The sequence below is a fragment of the Leopardus geoffroyi genome, chromosome A3, assembly GCF_018350155.1.
Source record: "Leopardus geoffroyi isolate Oge1 chromosome A3, O.geoffroyi_Oge1_pat1.0, whole genome shotgun sequence".
In the NCBI taxonomy this organism is placed as follows: Eukaryota; Metazoa; Chordata; class Mammalia; order Carnivora; family Felidae; genus Leopardus; species Leopardus geoffroyi.
In genome coordinates, this window is record NC_059336.1 from 104,073,482 (window position 1) to 104,097,764 (window position 24,283).

At 40.2% G+C, this 24,283-nt stretch overlaps 1 protein-coding gene across 1 annotated transcript in view; it reads right to left on the bottom strand.

Moving 5' to 3' along the window:
• Window positions 1-24,283, bottom strand: part of ACOXL (acyl-CoA oxidase like) — a 341,271-nt gene that overhangs the window by 102,389 nt on the left and 214,599 nt on the right. Inside the window, exons 14-15 of the mRNA XM_045446915.1 lie at window positions 16,982-17,091; window positions 7,810-7,921 (exon numbers count right to left, since the gene is read on the bottom strand). Coding sequence (XP_045302871.1) covers window positions 7,810-7,921; window positions 16,982-17,091 — 222 coding nt within the window. The remainder of the gene's footprint in view (window positions 1-7,809; window positions 7,922-16,981; window positions 17,092-24,283) is intronic.

Below are 24,283 nucleotides of genomic sequence, written 5' to 3' on the forward strand. Positions count from 1 at the left end.
CCACAACAGTAAAAAAACCATATACAGAAAGCTCTAGAAAGTCACATCTCTGATAACCTTATTCCCAGCCTCCACACCAATTCTTCTCCATCCAAATCTCAAACTCTGAATAAGGAAAAATAACTTAGGGTAGTTGTTTCCAAGTTAGTTTACTGCCCCTGGATTTTGAGAATGATTCATAATGTTCATTGGCGGACTGCTTCCCTTTTCACTTTAACTCAGACTTGCAGTGTGGTGGAGGGCACCATGAATCAGATTTGTAAAATCACTCTTTTCCAGGTCATTCTTACACACCCTGAAGTGGGGGTCTACCAGCGTGGTAGAAGAAGGTTACAGGTGCTAAGAGATGGAACATGAATCAGCTCCCAGTGAACTAGAACTATCACCCGATCTGGATTCACATCCCTCTACCCACCCAATGTTTGTTATGTATATTTGGAAGTAAATAGGCATTTGTTAAACATATTGTTTACGGAGGGCCTATATTTTTCCCCATAGCTTTTTCTCCATACAATGACATAAGTCCTTAATAGAATATTCTCAAAGCGACAAGCCATTGTTTACGAGTTTACTTCTTCTTCCCACTAACGGAAAATGATGTAGCAGTCTTGATGAGCGAGATTTGCAGCACGACTTTGGAAAATTGGAGAAGGGGGGCTTCTAAGGGAAGCTATGGGGCTGTGCTCCCTTTATGGCCACCAGCACACTGAAGGACACTTCCTGGCCCTATTTTCAGTTTAATTCTGGGTAGGAGGCAGATAGGCTATCTAATATGAGCAGAGGTTTGGCTAAGTAACTCTAAAATAAAAAGAGCATTACAAAAAATGAAGAAGAAAAGCAGACTTCTGAAGCCCATTCATATTTTCACCCCTTTAAAAGATTCTGAACCAAATCACAGGATTGTTTTTACAAGATCTTGGCATTCTAATTTTTTTTTTTTTTTGAACGTTTATTTATTTTTGGGACAGAGAGAGAGACAGAGCATGAATGGGGGAGGGGCAGAGAGAGAGGGAGACACAGAATCGGAAACAGGCTCCAGGCTCTGAGCCATCAGCCCAGAGCCCGACGCGGGGCTCGAACTCACGGACCGCGAGATCGTGACCTGGCTGAAGTCGGACGCTTAACCGACTGCGCCACCCAGGCGCCCCTAAGATCTTGGCATTCTAGATGAAATCACCCACCTTTGGACATTGCACAAAGACTACTGTCCCAGCTCTAATTTAATCTAGTAAATTAGATGTTCAAATTACTGAACAGATTGTTTTATTTCAAGATATACCAAATTAATGTAGGTAGACATAAGCCAACATACAGCTAGCTGAATAAACAGCTGAATCAAAAATACAAACTAAGATATAGAAGTCAATATTCTTTCCTCTAAGCTTGTAGGCTTTGGCATAATTTAGCACTTAAGTTATTTCGTTTTCGTGGGTTAAAACTAGCGGACTTATCCCAAGGCAGAAGCATATCTTAATAATTTGTGGTCTTCCCATGCTTAAGCCCTAGAAAATTGTTCTGCTCAATGAATATTTAAATTGACCATTAAAATAGTTACATTTTAATGATAGCAGCTAAGATAATTAACATGAGGGCAAGGGTTATTATTTTTAAAAAATTCTTCTTCTTCTTCTTCTTCTTCTTCTTCTTCTTCTTCTTCTTCTTCTTCTTCTTCTTCTCCTTCTTCTTCTCCTTCTTCTCCTTCTCCTTCTTCTCCTTCTCCTTCTCCTCCTTCTCCTCCTTTTCCTTCTCCTTCTCCTTCTCCTTCTCCTCCCATGTTCTACCTTATTCCATCCTTGCAGCCAGTTTGTATTATGTCCACTCTTATTATCCCAAATGTATAGATACAGAAGCAGAGGCTCAGAAGCAGTAAAATATATTTGTCTGATTTGCAAACCCTTGTATTTCCTTGCCACGCCATGTGCCTAATTTTCTTTTATGTTCAGAAAACATAACATGTGTGGGTGCAAATTTTCTTTTCTCAAAATTCGAAAATCAGTACTCATGAACAATTTGCTCTCTTGCAGAGAACAATTATAAGTAAAAAGTGGCTCTGATGATTTAGTAAAGTACCAGGGAGCATCTAAATGCCATGCCGAAAACAGAATAAAAAGTAGGTATTTTGCAGTGGATCTATGTTTCTAGTGTCAGTAAAATAAAAATACAAAGAGAAGATGACAGACTCCCAAATCCTGACGATAAAAAAGTTAGAAAGCTGGAGAAATAAAGTGTTAGGAAAATGAACGTGGAGAAATGCATGGCTGGGGAAGTACAATCTGCTTCAACATTTGTGGAGAACAATGTGGCAGTATGTAAAGCCTAAAAACTGCACACTGTTAAGAATGTTCCTAGTGGCACTGTCTGTAATGTAAACTGCAACCCAAGAAGCATTAGAATATTGTGCAATCATGCTCTTATTGACAAAGAAAGAATGCCGTCTCATTTTATTAAGTGGAAATATTGATTAAAACATTACAAACTCCTTTTGTATTTTGCTTCAAAAAATGTGCGTATCAATGCCGAAGCTCTTAAACAATTTTTGCTTGCAGATGCCATATTAGTTATCTATTGCTGTACAACAGATTATCTCCAAATTTAGCATCTTAAAACAAAGAAACTTTTGTTATCTGACATGGCTTCTGAGGCTTAGGAATCTGGGCATGTCTTGAGTGGGTGCTTCTGGCTCAGGCCCTCAGGAGGCTCCAGTTAAGTTGTTGACTGCCCTGGTCCCTGTCGTCTCTGAATATCTGAATATGGCTGGAAGAGGCACCTCCACGCTCATTCACATAGCTTTTGTCAAGACGGTTCAGTTCTTTGCCAAAGTTCTTGCTCATGACATGGTTTCCCTCAGAGTGAGGGAGAGACAGAGAGAAAGAAACTAAGACAGAAGCCATGGTGTCTTTTTAACACGATCTCAGAAGGGACATCCCATTACTTCTACTGTATTCTATTGGTTGCACAGACCAGCTCTGGCACAATGTATAAGGATGTGAGTAGCAGGAGGGAGGGATCCTTGAAGGCCATCTTGGATTCTATCACAGCCCATCCTCATCCCTTCCCAAGGGCCACAAAAATCTCATCCCATTACAGCAGTGATTCAAATCCCAGAATCCCATCATCTAAGTCTAGCCTGGGTACAGATTAGGTTTCCAAGATGTCACTCCTTAAGTACAGTTCCTTTTGATTTGAAGGCTTTTTTTTAATATAAAATTTATTGTCAAATTGGTTTTCATACAGCATCCAGTGCTCATCCCAACAGGTGCCTTCCTCAATACCCGTCACCCACCCACCCCCTCCCACCCCCCATCAACCCCCAGATTGTTCTCAGTTTTTAAGAGTCTCTTAAAAACCGATTCGAAGGCTTTAAAGAGACAAGTCATCTGTATCTGGCTGTACATGGCCAATATACAATAGTGGGAGAGGACTGGATAACCACTATACATATTCATGCTCAAAAGGGAAGAAAATGAGAGGAATAAAGGGGTCAGTGATCCATAGAAATTCTGAAATCCAGCTGATCAAATGTCAGAAGTTTTTTTTTTTTTTAATTAAGATTCAGTCCTACCCATGTCCAGCTGTTTGTATTCTCCACAGCCCTTGGTTTTTTTCCTCTGAGGCATTCTTTCCATTATCATGAAAGGTCTGCATCTTTGTGACTGAGTAGTTTTCTCAGCCTGCTCTCAACTTGTAGAAGTTTCATGGCTCAAAGGCTTTATTCATTTTGTGCTATCTCTGTACCTTTCAGCACAAACTGAAAAATGTGACTGATATAATGCTCTTAGAAACTTTATACATCTTCTGTGAATCTTTTTGGGGGTTCAGTCCGTTAGACAAAAAAATCCATACCCACACATCTCTTTGAGATAGGCCTTCGGGGTGTGGAGAAGGCTAAAGAAGGATGCCTTTAAAAGCACCCTAGAAGCCTACAGTTGGACTGAAAAGATCTGTGAGGCATACCCTTAATCTGTTCAGAGGGCCTTTTGCCCTACTGAAGACCCATCTTTGATCTTTCTCAGTTCTTAAAAGGATTTCACTTACATCTTGGGCTTTATCTTTAGACCGTGCATTCCTGAGAGTGCTCTGGATTATATCTTTGCTCTGAAGCCATCTTCTATGTTTCTTTTGGGTAGGATTAGGTCTTCCAAAAATATATATTGAAGCACTAATCCCCAGTATCTGTGAATGACACCTTATTTGGAAATAGGGTCTTTGCAAGTTAAGATGAGGTCATCCTTGGAGTAGGGTCGGCCTTAGTCCATATGACTCGGTGTCCCCATAAGAAGAAAAGAAGACATAGACACACAGACTGAAGAATGCCACACGGTGACAGAAGCAGAGATTGGAGTGATGCGGAGATAAGCCAAGGAACACCAGTTGCCAGGAACCACCCCTGTGGTACTTTGTCATGGCAGCCACAAGAAACGAATTACAATATGGTGAGCCTGGGAATCTTCAAAACCACGGCAAGTCTTAGTTCCTTCCTGTTAAATACTGTTTCCTTCAGCTTCTCTCTGTCTTTTGGCGTTGTACTCTAAGCAGCCAGAAGAAAGCAGGCCCTATGGACACTTTCAGGCGCTGAGGTATGTTTTCTACTTTCTGTATCACTACAGACACAACAGTGTTGCTTAAGTTCTGCCGCTCCATAGCAAGAATCCCCTTTCCTCCAGTTTCCAATAATATTTACTCACTTTCCTGTAAGTCCTCACCCACAGCTTTATCAAAGCCCAGATGGCTTCTATGAACAATTTCTTCAAGGCATTTTAGGCTTCTATTGAGCTCTTCTTCTCTAAGACTCTTCTCTAAGCTCACTCCTGGTTCCAAGACCACACCCACATTTTGAGTTTTGGTTACATCATCGCCTAGCTTGAGGTGCCCAAATCTGTGTGAGGTATCTATTACTCTGTAACACATCGCCCCCAAATTTAACAGATTAAAACAAACGCTTATTATTCAGAGTTTCTGGAAGTCAGGAATGCAGAAGCTGCTTAGCAGGGCAGTTCTGACTTCATGCATCTCCAGGTTAAAACTTAAGTCAGTTAAAACTTAAGACAAGGTTTCCCACAGAGTGGGTAATCCCAGAAAGAGAGAAAGAATGAGCAACAGAGTGACCAACATGGAAGTCACCATGTTTGTTTGTTTTTTTTTTAATAATCTCATCTCAGAGGGGACATGTTATCACTTCTGCTGTATGTCACACAGACCAATTCTGGTACAATATGGGAAAGGACTACGCAAGGGTATAAATACCAAGAGGGAAAGATTCTTGGGGGTACGTTGGAAGCTGGCTACCACAGATATATGTTATTTGGCACATAAAAGTTCACAGTTATAGCATCATCAATTTGGCTGTGTACTGTTTCACACTTTTGCATTTTTTGTAAGATCAACATCACTAACGGTTATGAGGTGAATTATGTTTCCTCCGAAATCCATACTTGAAACTCTCAATCTGCAGCACCTCAGAATGGGATGCTATTTGGAGATAAAGTCTTTAAAGAGGTGATTAAGTTAAAATGAGGCCATTAGGATGGGGCCCCAGTCTAGTCTGACTGATATACTTAGAAGAGGAACAGACACCAGGAAGGGCATGCACAGAGGGAGAATCGTGTGAAAAGACATCAAGAGAGCAGCCATTTGGAAGCCATGGGGAAGACCTCAGAGGAAACCAACCCTGCTGACACCTTGGCCTTAAACTTCTAGCCTCCACAACTGTGAGAAAATAAATTCCTATTGTTTAGCCAACCAATCTGTGGTGTTTTGTTATGACAGCCCAAGTAGACTAAAACACCAACCTTCTGAAAGACATCTGAAAATATCTTGCTGTTGCCCAATCTGTATTTTTTTTAAAAATCATTTTTGTTTTGATGTATATAAGTATACATCAACATATATAATTAGATTTTTCTATATAAAATGTATATAATTAGATTTATTTCTAAACTAAGCATCTATGCTTTCATTAGGAGAACTAAAACTCATTCATTTTATAGGCCATTTTAAATCTAATGCTCTAATCTAGAGGCGGATGCTGGAGGGATTTAAGTCTCTTTATAATGGAAATGTATGAGAAGATGCCTCTCCCATGATTTTTTGTGGATTGAATTTAGGGATCATATTGTAATGGAAAACGTGTTGTCAAGGAATTACCAGATCAGTGCAGTTGAAGACCAAATTGTTAATCTTTTGGGGCCAGAGACAGAGGACTTGCACTTAGCCAAATCAGACAAGAGTCAAGGGGATGTCACAATGATCAGGAAGCAGATTTCGAGAAGCAATCCCGGAGAAATTCTCAAACTAAGGAGCCCTCTTAAAACAGCCCTCTCGCCATGATGCAGGCAGACCAAAAAAAAAAAAAAAAACAAAACAAAACAAAAAAAAAAAACAAAAACAAAAACAAAAAAAAAAAAAAACAGCAGCGCTGGGGAATCTTCAAGGCCCCTAAGAACATGCTTTCTAATTTGTTCCTTGCTCTGCCTCTGATTACACAAGCTTCGGGTCGTTTATTTATCTTTGCTGTGTCTTCTGTAGCGATTTGGATAACAGGCATCCTGTGTTTGGTACTCATATTAACTTTCAATGTAATGAGACATATCTTAACCTAGGTTCTTTTAATGATCAAAGTCAGAACAAAACAGTGTCTTTTGCCTACCCTGCAATTAAAGTAAGAGATTGAGTATGTTTTTACACTAGCTTCTATCTCACCTTAAAATATATTATAAACCCAATCTATTTAGAGTAGAACCAGTGAGTCAAATTTTTTTAATTCATGTTTTTCCCCTAAACACATTTTTAGATTCTGAACTTCGCAACTATTTTTTTTTAATTTTTTTTAAATGTTTCTTGTATTTTTGAGAGAGACAGAGTACAAGAAGGGGGAGGGGCAGAGAGTGAGGGGTGCAGAGGATCTGAAGCGGGCTCTGTGCTGTCAGTACAGAGCCCATCGTGGGGCTTTATCTTGGGAACGGCGAGATCATGACCTGAGCCGAAGTCAGGCACTTAACCGACTGAACCACCCAGGCACCCCTGAACTTTGTAACTATTTTTAAAAAAACACCTACTTATTGGTTGGATTTAGGGGGACCACAAATCCTTTTATATCTTGGCCTCCTTATGTTGGAGCTATTAATTTTGATTTTTTTAAATGTCCTATAGAGCATGTCTTTGAATAATTTTAAGAAAGGCCAAATGAGTAAAATTGTTCCCTTTTTAAAAATTTTTAATGTTTGTTTTTGAGAGAGAGAGAGAGAGAGCGAGCATGAGCAGGAGAGGGGCAGAGAGAGGGAGACACAAAACTCAAAGTGGGCTCCAGACCCTGTGCTGTCAGCACAGAGCGCGAACTCACGAACTATGAGATCGTGACCTGAGCTGAAGTCGGACGCTCAGCTGACTGAGCCACTCAGGCGCTCCCAATGGTTATTTTTTAAATATATCCGATGTACATTTTCCCCCAGAGAACAATGTGTCCATTTAACACAGAGACCATGATTTTTCAATTCCAATAAGGGCTAAAAATTATTCCAGTCATCAACTTCGATGGCAGCCAAATGATGGCTTGCGGGCGGAATTCGAAAAGTCAACACAAAAGGGTTAAACAGCAGCATCAGGGCCTCAGAGCAAGCGGGGCTTTCAGGGCAGACAAATGCCCTGTAGGAACTCCAGCCACTTCCAGAAGCTTCTAATTATCCTGACTCATCCTCTACTACATTTAGCAGATAGTTCACCAGCAAGAATATGCCTTAAACACATGTCAGAAGGAAAAAAAGACACACACACACACACACACACACACACACACACACAACGTATCTTTACCTTGTAATGAATTCTGGCCACCAAACTCCGGCGAAGAGCCCTTGCGCGAAAATTCACTGCTTTCAACAGAAAGGCGAGATTACCGACTGTGTCCACATCAAATGCCAAGAAACTGACGGAAAAACACAGTGACCATTATTATTATTTTGTCCTCACCAAAGAATTCAATTTGAGAAAAACAGACAGGGTTTTTTCTGTCAAAAATAAATTTTTTTTTCCAATAGAAAAGTAGTGTAAGTACAGTTGAGCCCCCTTCACGTCTCTCACTCGCTGTATTCATGCTTCTTTCGATATTCTGATGGGTACCTGCCTCTAGTTTATCCTATGTGGTTGTCCTTATGGTGTAAAGATAATTTGGCTGCCTGCTTCTTTTCACTTACTATTGTATTAGAGATAGTCAGTCAATATTTTATATAGTCTTTCTTCATTAAGAACTATATAATGTGTATCCATTGGGTATATGATAATTTTCTCAACCATTGTTGGGCATTTGTTCTAATGATTACAAGTGACTATTGCTCATCAAATACATCTGTCACAAAGTATTTGTCAAAGGCTAACATTTCTTAAACACATGATGTATCAGGACCTGTGCTAATTACCGCTGTGAATTATTCAACAATCTCAAAATTTCTACGATGCAGATAGTATAATTATTCAATGTATAGTTTGGGAAACTGAGGCTCAGCAAGTTTCAGCAACCTGCTCAAGGTCACATGGGCAGAACACGCTCAGGCTCGCGTTTTGTCTTAGGGAACACTGTATTTGAGGAAAGAGGAGGCCACGAGGTCAGTGAGCGGGCTGTGGGCAAGTGCAGGGTAGAGTGTCCTGCAGAGATAATGACTCTCTTCAGCAGGTAGTCATTTCTATCTTCCCTATCTGGCAATGAGGAAACTGGGGCATAGGGGAGGTAAGAGACTTTGGCACAAAGAGACTCAAAACACCTGTCTCCCTTAAAGCCCTGCAGGCTTTTCATGTGCCTCTGCCTTTTGTGCTAATTTTGCACCGTCCCATCCTCTGCCCCATGAAACTTCTGTCTTTGGAACTTGGACAGACAGTGAAGGGTTTAATTCACCCTTACAGCTTCCCATAACTTAGCCACACCTTTGTGGCCCCCTCGCCCCATATTCTTGGAAAATAAGTTGTCATAAGACCCAAATAATTTAGAGTTTCATTAATTAAAATTAAACCCACAAGTAACTGTTGTTGCTTAATCAGAAGCCATAAGAGAAACATTAACAAGCAATTGATACAGTGCTTTTGAGAATGCCAAGCACTGAATTAATAATTTCCCTCCGTGTAGACAGGAAAGATGGGAGGCCATTTTCATGCCAATTATCAGGAAATTTAACTTGTATCAATACTTATTCTGAATCTGGTCATTAGAAAGTTGAGCTTCTGTCCTAGTTTACTTAACAAAAAGTGAAAGAACTCTCACATTGTATTGAAAAGTATGTTTCAGTCATTCTAGAGACTTACTATGAAGCCTAGAGACTGAATTTTGTTATTAGAACCTATATTTTTTGTAATGTTTCCTGTGGAATACTATCCACTTGAGGTTGTGAACTACATGTGCTACAGGATGTGGATCTCATCCACCTGCCCTATCATGAGTCACATGCCAAGCACAACCACATCACATAGCTTTAGGAACTCACCCAGCATAAAAAACTGTGAAGACTCTTAAAATTAGGGATATCGCTAAAGGCAACCTCCTTGTATTTTATAAGAAGGTCAAAATGACTCTAAATTTAAATTAAATTCGAATGCACATCATCAGTCATCAAGGAAATGCAAATGAATACCACAGCGAGGTAGCATTATATGTCCACCAGAATGACTATAATTAAAATACTGACATCATCAAATGTTGACAAGGATATGGAGCAACCAGAACTCTCATACTTGTTGATGAGGTGTAGAATGGCAAACCACTTTGGAGAAAGTTCTCATAGTTTCTGATAAAACTAAAGAAACACATACCCTATGACCCAGCAATTCCACTCCTACTATTTACCTAAGAGAAATAAAAACATATCTTCACAAAAAGGCTTGCATATGAATATTCACAGCAGAGCTACTCAGAAGAATGAAAAATTCAAAACATCCCATGTGTCTCTCCATCAATAAGAAAATGGAAAGCAAATCCTAGTATATCCGTAAAATAGAATACTACTCAGCAATAAAAAGGAACAAGCTAGAACACATGACAACATGAATGAATCTCAGAAAGCATTATGTCATGTTAGTAAGCCAGCCACAAAAAATACATACCATATGGTTCCACTTATACAAAATTCTAAAACAGGATAAACTAATCTGTGGTAGAAAAATATCAGATTAGTGGCCGCATCTGGGGAGGTGGTCACAGGAAATGACAAAAGGGACATAAGAGAACTTTCTGGAGTGGTGCTAGTGACCTATTACTTAACAAGAGTTATACAGGTATATATATGCATTTGTCAAAATTCAGTTAATGCACAGTTAAGATTTGTGCATTTCATTGTATGTAAGTTCTACAAAGGAAGAAAAAAACTGTAACCAAATTTTGAATTCTAGTGAATAATGTTCATGCTGAATCATTTAGAAGTATGCTGATGCCAGCTGTTTAGTTTGACATGCATCAGGGAAAAAAAGATGAATTGTAAGTGCGCTGAGGAATTGATACATGGATATACATGTGATATAACAAGCACAGTAACATGTTAATAGTAAAATCTATATGGTGGGTTTATGAATGTTCACTACACGTCTTTCAATTTGGTCAATACTTGAAAATGTTCATAATACAACATGGTAAAACTTTTTAGCATAATGCAGAACTTCAACTTCCTCAGCTCCCACACTTCCTAAGGATCCATGGGGGTGATGAGGGCAGCCAGAGCTCCGCTGGCAGCCCCAGGGAGAGAGGGAGAGGCAGTCCCAGGGGGAGGGGAGAGGCAGCATTCATCAGGACAAGGGGACAGAACTCAGCTGTTTGCATAACCAGCTATAGCCACTCTCAGAGCCACACCCTGCCTCCCTCACCTAGTCTCTGGAGACTAGTTCCTCCCACAGTCCAGATGAATGGGTAGCTTCTGAGTGTCCACACAAATGACTGCCTACTTGGAGGCATTTCAGGGCACCAGGAAGTCCTCAGCCCATCCTTCTTCATGCCCCCGCCTGCTCGTGGGTACGTCTCTCATGAGTTGTCAATATGACCGCCATCTGATTGTAGGTTCCATGAAGGCTGAGAACCCACAGTCACTGCTTCATCACCGACGCTGACAGAAGTGCCCAGGGCACTGAAAACATGTTGGACGATAAAGGCTTTTCTCAAGATACATAAAAACCAGAGCAAGGTTTGGGGATGTAAGTAGATAAACAGACAGACTGAATCAGTAAAACCTGGATGTGTGCGACAAGAGATGTATACTGTTTTAGAGGTTAATAAGCGAGACAAAAATAAATGGACTGGAACTTTCCAAATATTTACAAGTGGAATACTGCCTTTGGCACATCTCAAGTCTATCCCGGAAAATTTGCCACGAATATAAATTTGCATATAGGTGAGGGTCTGCTGTGCCTTCAAAATGATGGAAACGAGCCCTGCTCTGCTATGTGGAAAAGAAATGAAAGGGCAGATGATGTGCTGCCAGTTTGGGAACAAGTTTCCTGAATGAATGGAGCTGATTCCGATGGGAGTTGTACTGTTCTTTCAACTCCTTATATGTTGGATAATTTTCAAACTGAAGAATTGGGGCGGGGGGGGGGGAAGCTAACAGTACTATCCATTGCCCACTCAGGGCTAGAAATATTAAAAAGACGCAGTGGCTTTACAGAATGTGCAAGGACAAATTGAGACATTACAACTAATAACGAGTTAAGTGAAACAGTCCTAGAATATGGGACCTGATGTTTTCAAGCTTTAAGATAGATTAGAGTTTAGATTAGAGTTTGAAAAAACAGGAACCTGACCAGTATGAAGGAAGGAAGGAAGGAAGGAAGGAAGGAAGGAAAGAGAGGGAGAAAGAAAGGGAGAGAGAAAAAAGAAAAAAAAGGACAGATTACATCTTTCTTAATTTCACTTTATGCTAATAGACATGAAAAGTGCCACACACTATTATTTATTGTGTTTCCCATGTTTTATTTATTTTTATTATTTTTATTTTTTTGAGAGAGAGAGACAGAGTGTGAGCAGGAGAGGGGCAGACAGGGAAGGAGACACAGAATCTGAAGCAGGCTCCAGGCTCCAAGCTGTCAGCACAGAGCCCGACGCAGGGCTCGAACTCATGAACTGTGAGATCATGACCTGAGCTGAAGTTGGACACTTAATCAACTGAGCCACCCAGGCACCCATTTCCCGTGTTTTAAATCAGGATGATAAAATGACATTTTCTTTTCTTTTTAAGTTTATTTATTTTGAGAGAAAGAGAGAGAGAACATGTGCGAGTGAGTGCAGGGCGGGGGTTGGGGGGGCACAGAGAGAGGGAGAGAGAGTCCCAAGCAGGATCTAAGCTATCAGTACAGAGCCCGATATGTGGCTCAATCCCATGAATCATGAGATCATGACATACCCGAAATCAAGAGTTCGATGCTTAACCTACTGAGCCACCCAGACACCCCTAAATGACATTTTAAAATAAATAGTTGCCTTGGAAATTAGTTCAACACATTTTAGTTATGGAGACCAATAATCTTCCTCCAAATAAAAATAACAATTTAAAAAATGCACAAAAGTTGAAAAGCACAATAAACTCCTCAAAAGTAGGAAACAAAACATTTATGAGCGTAGATCAATGAAATAAAAAGCAAAGTTACTGCAGAGAGGATCAACAAAGAGGAAAGTTGGTTGTTTAAAATAACAACAACAACAACAACAAACAACCATCTGGTAAGATTAAGCAACAAAAAAGGAGAGAGAAAGCACATGAAATTAATTCTAGGAGTGACAAATGGGACATAACTACAGATCTAGCAGAAGTTAAAAGGATAATCAGTGAATAGTATAAAAAACCTTATACAAATAAATTCAAATCTAAGTGGATAAATTTTTAGAAAATATTATTTATGAAAACTGACACAAGAAGAGGAAGCCTAAATGGTCTTAAAACAATTAAACTGCACTTGATGCTGGACCAACATGAGGGTCGGGACCCTGACCCCTGTGCACTCGAAAATCTGCATATAACTTCTGACTCACCCAAAACTTAACTCCTCATAGCCTACTGTTGTCTGGAAGCTTCACCAATAACAAAAACGATCAATGAACACATATTTTGTATGTTATATGTATTATATACTATATTCTTATAGTACAGTAAACTAGAGAAAAGAAAATGTAATTAAGAAAATCATAAGGGAGGGGCGCCTGGGTGGCTCAGTTAGTTGAGCGTCCGACTTTGGCTCAGGTCATGATCTCACAGTCTGTGAGTTCCAGCCCCGCGTTGGCTCTAGGTTGACAGCTCAGAGCCTGGAGCCTGCTTCAGAGTCTGTCTTCCTCTCTCTGCCACTCTTGTACTTGCAATCTGTCATTCTCTCTCTCAAAAATAAAGAAACATTTTTTAAAAAGGAAAAAAAAAAGTAAATCATAAGGGAGAGAAAATACATTTACAGTACTGTATTATGTTTATCAAAGAAAGTCTGCATGTAAGTGGCCCTTCGTAGTTCAAACCCGTTTTGTTCAAGGGTCAACTATAATTGAATTAGTAGTTTAAATATTCCCCCAGGCCCAGATAGTTTTCAAATAGCTTATCAAATTCTCCCACAAAATAAGAAACTACTCCCAAAATAGCTTTATGAAACCAGTAAAACTTGACATGAATTCAAATCAGGGAACTACAAGAAAGGAAAACAGTAGGCCGATAAGTAAACAAAAACCCTAAAACAACACTAGCAAGCCAAACTCAGGAAAATATTAAAACAACGATGCAGCATAACAAAAGTGAATGTTTCTCAAGCATGCAAGAGTAGTTTAACATTAAAAGATTTATGAGGCTTATTTATCACATTAGCAAGTTAAGGAAGAAATAGATCATTTCAATAGATGCAAAAAAATCATTTGCAGTAAAATCAATAAAATTTGTCACCTACTAATGACAAAAAATGTATTAGAAATAACAGTAAGTGGAGCTTCTTAGGAAGCAAAGTATATCTATCAAAAACTTCAGCAAATATCCTTCTTAATAGTGAAATCTTAAGCTAAGTCTTTTTAAAACCAGGAATAAGACAAAAGAACACCTTCTACATGAAAAAGAACAAAAGGAATAAAAAGTGGAAAGAAAGGCGTAAAAAGTCATCATTTGCAAATGGTGTGCTTGTCTGTGTTAAAAAAATACTCAAAGAATCTATAGACCCAGAAGAAATATTTTTTATGGTCAGGTTTATAGACAAAAGTCAACTGCGTTTATAATAAATGGGCAACAAAAAAACATAACTTCAAAACTATGCTTTTTACAATAACAAAATCATAAAGTACCTAGTAATCTATCGAAGAATGTACTATGTATGGAAAAAATTATAAATTTCTGGAAAACACTTAGAAAACGAAAATCTTTGAGACGAGGGTCAGTTTTACAAATATGTCAATTTTTCTGCAAAGCTATAAGACAAAACACTTTCAAAGAAAATTATAGCAGATTTTTAAAAACTGTGGTAAGATATACATCACATAAAATCAATCATTTTAACCCTTTACAAGAGTACAGTTCAGTGGCATTAAGTACATTCACAATGGTGCACAACCCTTACCACCATCCCTCTCCAGAACTTTTTCATCATCACAAATTGAAATTCTGTACCCACTCAATAATAACACCCATTCTCTCCTCCTCCCAGCCCTTGTAACCATGTTCTACTTCCTGTATCTATGAATCTGACTACCCTAGATGCCTCATAAAACCACAGTCATAGAATATTTTCCTTTTGTGTCTGCAGGTTTTTGTTTTTTGTTTTTTTTTTCTTTCTCTCTCTTTTTTTTTTTTTTTTTTTTTTTTTTTTGAGAAATGTAACAAACTGATCCCAAAACTTGTATGGAAGGGCAAAAGTCAACACAACTCTGAATTATATTAAAACAAAATTTTTTAATGTTTATTTATTTTTGAGAGAGAGAGAGAGATAGACAGTGTGAGCAGGAGAGGGGCAGAGAGAGAGGAAGACAGAATCCAAAGCAGGCTCCAGACTCTGAGCTGTCAGCACAGAGGCTGACATGGGGCTTGAACCCATGAACCGGAGGTCATGTCCTGAGCTGAAGTCAGATGCTTCACTGACTGAACCACCCAGGCGCCCCTCTGAATTATATTTTAGATACAATAATATAAGGTTATAATTACAAATCTAGTATAATTGCAACAATGTATTGTATTGTTGGATTAGGATACACAAACAGACTAGGAACAAAGCACCACCAGAATGGCCTCCCACATGTGTAGAAATCTATATGAATGCCAGAGCAGGCACTGAAGATCACTAGTAAAAGACAGTCAATTTGGTAAGTGGTGCTGGAACAACAGACAATCCCTACAGGAGGCAAAAAAATGAAGTTAGATCCCTTCCTCACACTACAGGCATAAACCTCTAATGGACTCGAGAATTAAATGTGGAAGGTGAAACGCTCAAACTGGTATTTCATGATCTCAAAGTAGACAGGATGCACAAGGTGTGGAATATAAAAGATTGATAAATTCAATAGTAATTTAAGAATTTATGTTAAAAGGCACCATAAAGAAAATATAAGACAAGGCACAAACTTGGAGGAGGTAGTTGTAACATCTGTAACAACAAAGGATAAAAAACAAAAACAACAACAACAACAACAACAAAACTCAGTAAGAATTTAAAAAAAAGAAAGAAAAAGAAAGATTGGCAAAACACATGGACAGGCATTTCACACGAGAGGAAATAAAAGTGGCAAATACACTTGTGAAAGCATGCTCAACTTTAATTAACAGTAATAAGGAAAATGCAATTTAAAGTCACAGTGAGAGATCTTTGCGTGTGTGTGTGTGTGTGTGTGTGTGTGTGTGTGTGTATTAAGGCTGATAATCCCACATGTTGGTGAGCATGGTTCCACAGGACACATGCTTCCGGTGAAGGTATACATCTGCAAAATGACTCTGAAAAATAATTTGTTATGATCTCGTGAACTTGAACACTGGTATACCCCCCACAACACAGCACTTTCACTCCTATGTACTACTGAGGAGTGTTTTTCAAACAACGGATTGCACATCTCTAATTCATTGTGAAATCAGTTTAAAGGATTGAGGTCAGTATTTTTAAAAAAATAAAATTGAAAACTATCAGAGACCATTACGAGTAACAGGAGAAGCAAGGTTTCATGAGATGTTTGCTTTGGCGCTGTCTGATTCGGGGTGTGTGTGGAGTGGGGAGCTCTATGGATGTGTGGGCGTCAGTGGTTGATGTAAAATTTATTTCTTACTCTGAGTCACAGCAACTAAATTTGAAGGCCCCGTAGAAACCCTTATACATATTACCCAGAAAACGTGCAAGATTTTTCACGGGAGCTTTGTGCAAAATATCAAAAGCACAACCTTCACGTCCACTGATGTTGGTTATTAGAATGGCTACGTAGATGGGGACATATACACATGATTAAATATTATAAACAAAGAGAACAGTTCTTCATCCACACACATAACAGCTGAGATGAATCTTAGACACAAAATAGAGTGAAAACAGGAAGCTACAGAATACCACATACGCTACCCCTTACTTATCAAGCTTAAAGACAACACTAAAAAAATCAATAAAAACAAGCAAAAGCATGGATCCTGAAGCCAAACCACCTGCATTCAAATCCTAGCTCTGTCACTCCCTAGCAAGTAACCATGGGCAAAATAACCTCTATGCCTCAGTTTCCTCATCTGTGAAATGGAAACAGTAACTTACCTCATGGGGCTACTTAGGATTAAAATCTCTGAAGTGCTGGGAACAGTGGACACACAACGAAGGAGGCACAGGAGGAGAAAGAACAGAATTAATGGTGTTCTGGTTCTCAAGTTGGGGAGTGGGTGAACGAGCACTGATGCTACAAGAATCGTGCATTGCTCGTCCGTATGGAATATTAAAAATCTCAACAAGAGTGGTTGTGCCACGACGAGGCTCCATGCACTCAGGCTCGATCGTAAGACACTGGGGGCCAAGGACGGTCACAGCCTGAGCAGTCACGTACCTGGTTCTCAGCTTGTCACTCCCAGACTCAGCCCAGTCTCGGAACACGGGGGAGAGTGGCTTCTCTTGATGCTGTTTGGTATATCGAGCCAGCAGTTCCCACACCACAACCTATGCAGACAGTTTATCACTTGTCAGTCATTTGTCAAGAATGTAAAGAGGTGCTAGGGTGTCTTTAAATGCTGGAGCCAGAGAAGGGCTAGTTGCTTCTAGCAAACTCCTTGAAAGGAATCAAATGCAAACCCTATCCTTCCGGAGGTCTCTGTCTCCCATGGCCAATGTGTGGTGCTTACGCTCCCACTGTCCATCCCTCCCCTATGGCCAACTTGCCTAACTGGCTAACTACCTACTGCTCTCTCGCCCACCTGAGACATCAGCCTTTAATGCCAGTCCTGGGACCAAGCAGTTGAGTCGACCCTTCAAATAAAACCTACTTGCCTTCCCTGAACCAGACAGATGGATGGTCTATTTTCTTTTTTGCCTCTAATATTCTATGGCTGATGAGGCCTTTGGGGAATAGTATTAAAATGTACCCATAAAACAAGCTCCATCAATCCTCTCCCTCGGCAGCTTGAAAGTTATAAGTTGGCCCTAACATACCGCATGCTTTTCCAGTTTTGTTAAAAAAAAAAAAAATGATGTCCGTGTCTAGCCTGCTACAGATAGAGGTGCACCCAACAGTCGGCAGCAACTGCTAGATGTGTTGGTGAGACCACCTTGGACCAACCTGCCTGCCAAGCCTCTAGCTGACTGCCATAGCGTGAGTGGGGCCAGGCAAGGCCAGCAGAAGAACGACACCATATGAGCCCAACCCAGACCAAATTGCTGACCCACAGAACCAGGAGCTAACAATTGTGTGCTGTTTTAAGTTACTCAATTTGGGGGGGCGCCTGGGTGGCTCAGTGGGTGAAGCGTCCGACTTTGGCTCAGGTCATGATCTCACGGCTTGGGGTTTGAGCCCCACATCTGGCTCTGTGTTGACAGCTCAGAGCCTGGAGCCTGGTTCTGAGTCTGTGTCTCCCTCCCTCCCTCCCTCCCTCTCTCTCTCTCTCTCTCTCTCTGTACCCTCACAGGTTGTGCTCTGTCTCTGTCAAAAATAAATAAGTAAATAAACATCAAAAAAAAAAAAGTTACTCAATTTTGGGATGATTCGTTAGGTAGCAATTTATAGGTGATTCAATCACATACAGAACTACCTTTAGAATATTTCCTTCTTTCAGCCGTAGCAATCTCTTACTCGACACATCCCCAAAGGCAAGGGAATTAAAAGCAAAAATGAATTACTGGGACCTTATGAAGATAAAAAGCTTCTGCACAGCAAAGGAAACAATCAACAAAACTAAAAGGCAACCAACGGAATGGGAAAAGATATTTGCAAATGACATATCGGACAAAGGGCTAGTATCCAAAATCTATAAAGAGCTCACCAAACTCCACACCCGAAAAACAAATAACCCAGTGAAGAAATGGGCAGAAAACATGAATACACACTTCTCTAAAGAAGAGATCCAGATGGCCAACAGGCACATGAAAAGATGCTCAACGTCGCTCCTTATCAGGGAAATACAAATCAAAACCACACTCAGATATCACCTCATGCCAGTCAGAGTGGCCAAAATGAACAAATCAGGAGACTATAGATGCTGGAGAGGATGTGGAGAAACGGGAACCCTCTTGCACTGTTGGTGGGAATGCAAATTGGTGCAGCCGCTCTGGAAAGCAGTGTGGCGGTTCCTCAGAAAATTAAAAATAGACCTACCCTATGACCCAGCAATAGCATTGCTAGGAATTTACCCAAGGGATACAGGAGTACTGATGCATAGGGGCACTTGTACCCCAATGTTTATAGCAGCACTCTCAACAATAGCCAAATTATGGAAAGAGCCTAAATGTCCATCAACTGATGAATGGATAAAGAAATTGTGGTTTATATACACAATGGAGTACTACGTGGCAATGAGAAAGAACGAAATATGGCCCTTTGTAGCAACATGGATGGAACTGGAGAGTGTGATGCTAAGTGAAATAAGCCATACAGAGAAAGACAGATACCATATGTTTTCACTCTTATGTGGATCCTGAGAAACTTAACAGAAACCCATGGAGGAGGGGAAGGAAAAAAAAAAAAAAGAGGTTAGAGTGGGAGAGAGCCAAAGCATAAGAGACTCTTAAAAACTGAGAACAAACTGAGGGTTGATGGGCGGTGGGAGGGAGGGGAGCGTGGGTGATGGGTATTGAGGAGGGCACCTTTTGGAATGAGCACTGGGTGTTGTATTGAAACCAATTTGACAATAAATTTCATATATTGAAAAAAATAAAATAAAAAAAATAAAAGAATATTTCCTTCTTTGTTTCAGATACATTTATGTTTCTATAGAGATTATATAAAATGTTGTATATACTTTCAGTCAACAGTATATCTTAAGTGATATTTTTGGTTCACACTGCTGTCTCTGATCCTAATTATCTGTTTAATGGCTGTGCAATATTTTTTGTTTGGAACCATCACAGCTAATTAAAGATTCCTATTCACTTATTTAGATTGTTTCCAATTTTATACTGTCATTAATTTCATATCAGTATATTCAGACGAATAGCATTCATTGTCCCTTTTTTGTTGTTGTTACTACCTGAGAATAAATCACGTGACCTCATGTGATGCAAAGATCCTTATAAAGGACCACCCGGCCTATAAGAAAGATGCTAGAAACTTGTCAAGGCAGATCTGCCTAGGGGAGCTTTATTGGCAGTGCTGGGCAGAGCCAGTCATGCAATTATTCATTGGCTTGTCTTAACCAGCAGGGGATCGTGCCACATCCAGGGTCGTGTCAAAACCCATGTGGTCAAACCCATGCAGCCAATTGATAGCCCAGAGCCTAACTCATTTATACCAAAGCTTTCAGGTTCTTCCCATCCCAGGCCCATGGAAGGACTAAAGTCCCTTGCTCTCTGAAGTTAGGGGTGGCCACAGGACTTGCTTCAGGCCAGTGACGTGCAAGCTGGTGGATGTTCCCAGTTGTGACACGTCCCTATCCCTGGGCTTCGGTCTCTGCTGGAGGCTGCCATGGTAATCCCATGCATTGGCTTCCAGACATTGTCTTACTGTGTTGTTATGTTTATTACAAATTCCTTTTGTTTCTTTGAAATATTGTCTTGAATTCTTGAGATTATATCTCCAGATAAGTTATAGTATCCATGATTTCATTTCAGGATAGTAGAGGGGGTATTACAAAATATTGTTTACAAAAAAGAGGGCATTAGGTCCAATACATTTAAGAATCACAGTACTGTAGGGGCACCTGGGTGGCTCAGTTGGTTGAGCATCCGACTTTGGCTCAGGTCATGATCTCGCGGTCCATGAGTTCGAGCCCCATGTCGGGCTCTGGGGTGACGGCTCAGAGCCTGGAGCCTGCTTCGGATTCTGTGTCTCCCTCTCTCTCTGCCCCTCCCCCGTTCATGCTCTGTCTCTCTCTGTCTCAAAAATAAATAAACGTTAAAAAAAATTTTTTTTAAAAAGAATCACAGTACTGTATTATGGGTCAAAGGACATGAACATTTTTATGTCCGCTGCTATACAAAACAAGTGTAAACATCAAAACACTCCCAGCAATGGGAAAAATGGGAGGGGAGAAATTAACTAACTTTAACTAGAATTCAAATTATACAGTGATCAAGTTTGCTTTCACTGACACATCGCTAGGATTAAGTGTACATTCTTTGTTTTTGCTAATCTATTAAATTTATGATGGCTATAATTCCACATCCCTTGTGTTACAAGAGCAACATCATTCCAAGCATTAAAAATTCCTTTCTCTGGGGGCGCCTGGGTGGCGCAGTCGGTTAAGCGTCCGACTTCAGCCAGGTCACGATCTCGCGGTCCGTGAGTTCGAGCCCCGCGTCGGGCTCTGGGCTGATGGCTCAGAGCCTGGAGCCTGTTTCCGATTCTGTGTCTCCCTCTCTCTCTGCCCCTCCCCCGTTCATGCTCTGTCTCTCTCTGTCCCAAAAATAAATAAACGTTGAAAAAAAAAAAAGTTAAAAAAAAAAATTCCTTTCTCTGATTTCCACCCTTCTGTATCTTTACCTTCCTCTATTTTCCTTCATAGCAGTAATTGCTGCCTGATGATAAAGAGCAAAGCAACTTGTTTCTTGGCTTCTTATCTTTTTACTGCCTGTAAGGTAAATGCCAGGTCACAGTTGGTTCATTCTTATGTCGTCAGACAACGGGCAACACGGAATGGAAAGCGGAAGGATCTTTCTTGAATGAATGAATAAATAAATCAATCCCCTTCCTGTTTTCAATATCTCATCCAACCTGCTCCATTCCTTAATCATTTCCTTTCCTTTTTGTCACTACTTCCACCTTTCGGATTTAAGCAACTTAAATTGGAAAAAAATAACTCACCTTAGCTAGAATTAAAATTAGAATGATACAATAATCCAGCTCAGGGGCTAAACTTAAGAGAAAAAAAAAAAAAAAAACAGACAAGTTGGGCGCTGGCAGATCGGTCATTTTGGATCTTTGCTCCCTTTTCTTTCCCTTTTGTTCCTGGCTCTTGGCTTCTTTCCTCCTTTTTTAGGTCACGAGACAAGAAAATATGATGTAAAAACAAGTTTATTTCCTGTTGTTGATACCCCTTGGTGAAAGATTAAGTGACTAAAGCTATCAGCTACCATGCTGTTTGGGCATTACAGTCTCTAACTCCAACACTTTATTTGATAAATGACCAGAGAGGCAAAGAGATCGGTCACCATCTTGACTGGGCATGCCATGAAGATGTGCTTGTTTTCACTCATAGATGTGCTCCTAAATACATTATAATATGCTATGGTGTGTGTGTGTGTGTGTGTATGTACACATACATATACACATATTTTAACTTCCTATTTTAAAATAATTATAGACCCACAAAAAGTTGAAAACCTAACATAGTACAGAGAGGTTTTATGTAGTCATCACTCAGATTCCTCCCAAAGTGATATCTTTCACAGTAATAATGACTACCCCAAATCAGGAAATTCAATATAATTTTTACACATTGACTATCTTAGTTATAGTAGAGATTTCATTATTTAAAAATGAACCCAGGGAACCTCAGTCAGTTAAGCATCTGACTCTTGATTTCAACTCAGGTCATGATCTCATGGTTCAGTTCACGAGTTCAAGTCCCACGCTGGGCTCTGCACTGTCAGTGCTTGGGATTCTCCCTCTCTCCCTCTCTGTGGCCCTTCCCCACTTGCACTCTCCCCCCCCCCCATCTCAAAATAAATAAACTTTAAAAAAGAAAAAGAAAAATGAACCCAGTAGTAGATCATTTTGGGAAGTGAAATATTATCTTGTAATACAAGCTATTACACCCTTATCTAAGTCTGGTGTTTTGAATACTTACACACGATTTTCTTAATACAACTTGTAATGTTATTTCTTTCTAGGTGACTGTTTTCGTGGTCATGTTGTTTCTGTGGTTATCTGCACAGTTAGTTCTCTGGTTCTAAATATGAATACTCTTTTTCTTCCATATACTTGATTAATTCCCAGCGCACCTGCTCAGGAACCCCTTTCTTAAGGGAACTCTAGGGGCCTGAGTAGTCAGAACAGCCATGTTCTTGCCTTTTAAAAAAGATCCCATCTGCAGGAGGAATCACGCTAATCTACAGCCAACATTTGGAAACTATGAGTTTAAGCAATTGTGCAGAATAATGACATCATAAACATGCATTTATAATGAATATCATATGTATCAGGCAACACTGATTATATAGCATCAATAAAACTTTTTTTTTTTAGGTCAAATGGCTTTTCAAGGTACCTATGAAGCAACTAGCATTTCTATATACTAAGTACCTCACTGATTTATGCCAGGTACAGTGAAACTTGGATGAAAAAGTCTTAACAAGTGGTATCGGCTGCCAAGACAGAAATCCTGAGAACCAATTAGAATAGAAAACATGGTGTCTTAGGAAAACCCCCCAGATATCATCCATTATGTAACAAGGACGAGCCAGGAAGTGGGGCTGCACTCAGGCTTGAGCCATATAGGGGGTTGGAGCCACTCAAAGGGGCAATACTTATGGCATTGGGGTCCCAAATCATGCCCTAGGCAGGACTGGCTATGTAATTTGGAGCCCAGTGCAAAATGAGAATGCAGGGTCCCTTGCTCAAAAATTATTACGAATTTCAAGATGGTGAGAGCAGAGTATTAAACCAAGCATAGGCCCTTCCTAGAATGAGGTTTCATACAACTATACAGGTTTCACTCCACAAAGCTGGACTTGGCCCTCAGGACCTCAGTAGGATTGCCAGACACAAATGTAACTGCGCGTCCTGTATCTTTATTACAACTACATCTGGCAACTCTAGGTTCCTGAGGACAGCTTAGGTGCCACTCAGGGTGTGAGGTTGTGAGAAAAAGCTAAGTGGACACGATTCTCTAAGCCCTTAACTTTTTTCCTCTTTAAGGTGCTAGACATCCCATCAAAGTGAGATTTCTTTGAGGAGAATCTTTAAAAATTCCCTGCCCAGAAGAAAAGGAAGGAAGAAAGGGAGGGAGGGAGGGAGGGAGGGACGGAGGGAGGGAGGGAGGGAGGGAGGGAGGATGGAAGGAAGGAAGGAAGGAAGGAAGGAAGGAAGGAAGGAAGGAAGGAAGGGAAAGGAGAGAGGGAGAGAGGGAGCCAGGGAGGGAGGGAGGGAGGGAGGAAGGAAGGAAGAGGGAAGAGGGAAGAAGAGGGAAAAGGAAGGCCAGGGATAGGAGAGCGAGGAGAAAAGAGGAAGAGCTATTTTAACAGATAAACCCACATGTACGATGCCATGAGTAATTGCTGGGCCTTCAACATGGATTTGAACTTAATACTTTAGGAGGATGGATGAATCCAAAGCAGTGATATAAGCTCAGCAAAAATTCATGCACTGCTCAGTAGAACTTAGGAGTGATCAGTTTTCGGGAGGTTTTGTTGTTGTTGTAGTTGTTGTCGTTAAACCTGGATCAAATTTAACTTATTTTCCCAATGTCTCCTCCCAGTAGGAAATAAAGTACATCTTTGTGGTTTTCTTCCTTCATCCCACCCACATTTATGGAGCACACACTGTGTACAAGGCACCTACTGTCTATATTGAGTATAGTGGGGATCACAAAGATGAATAAGAAACATCTGTCCTTCAAGGGGCATGGATAAGCTTTATTTATTTGTTCATTCATTTGTTCAGTACCTAATGGTAACAGCTGCCTTTTTTGGGGGGTCATCTAGTAAGGCTAAGAACTGTTCCAAACTCTATAAGTGGAATGATTAATTTAATCCTCCTGACAAA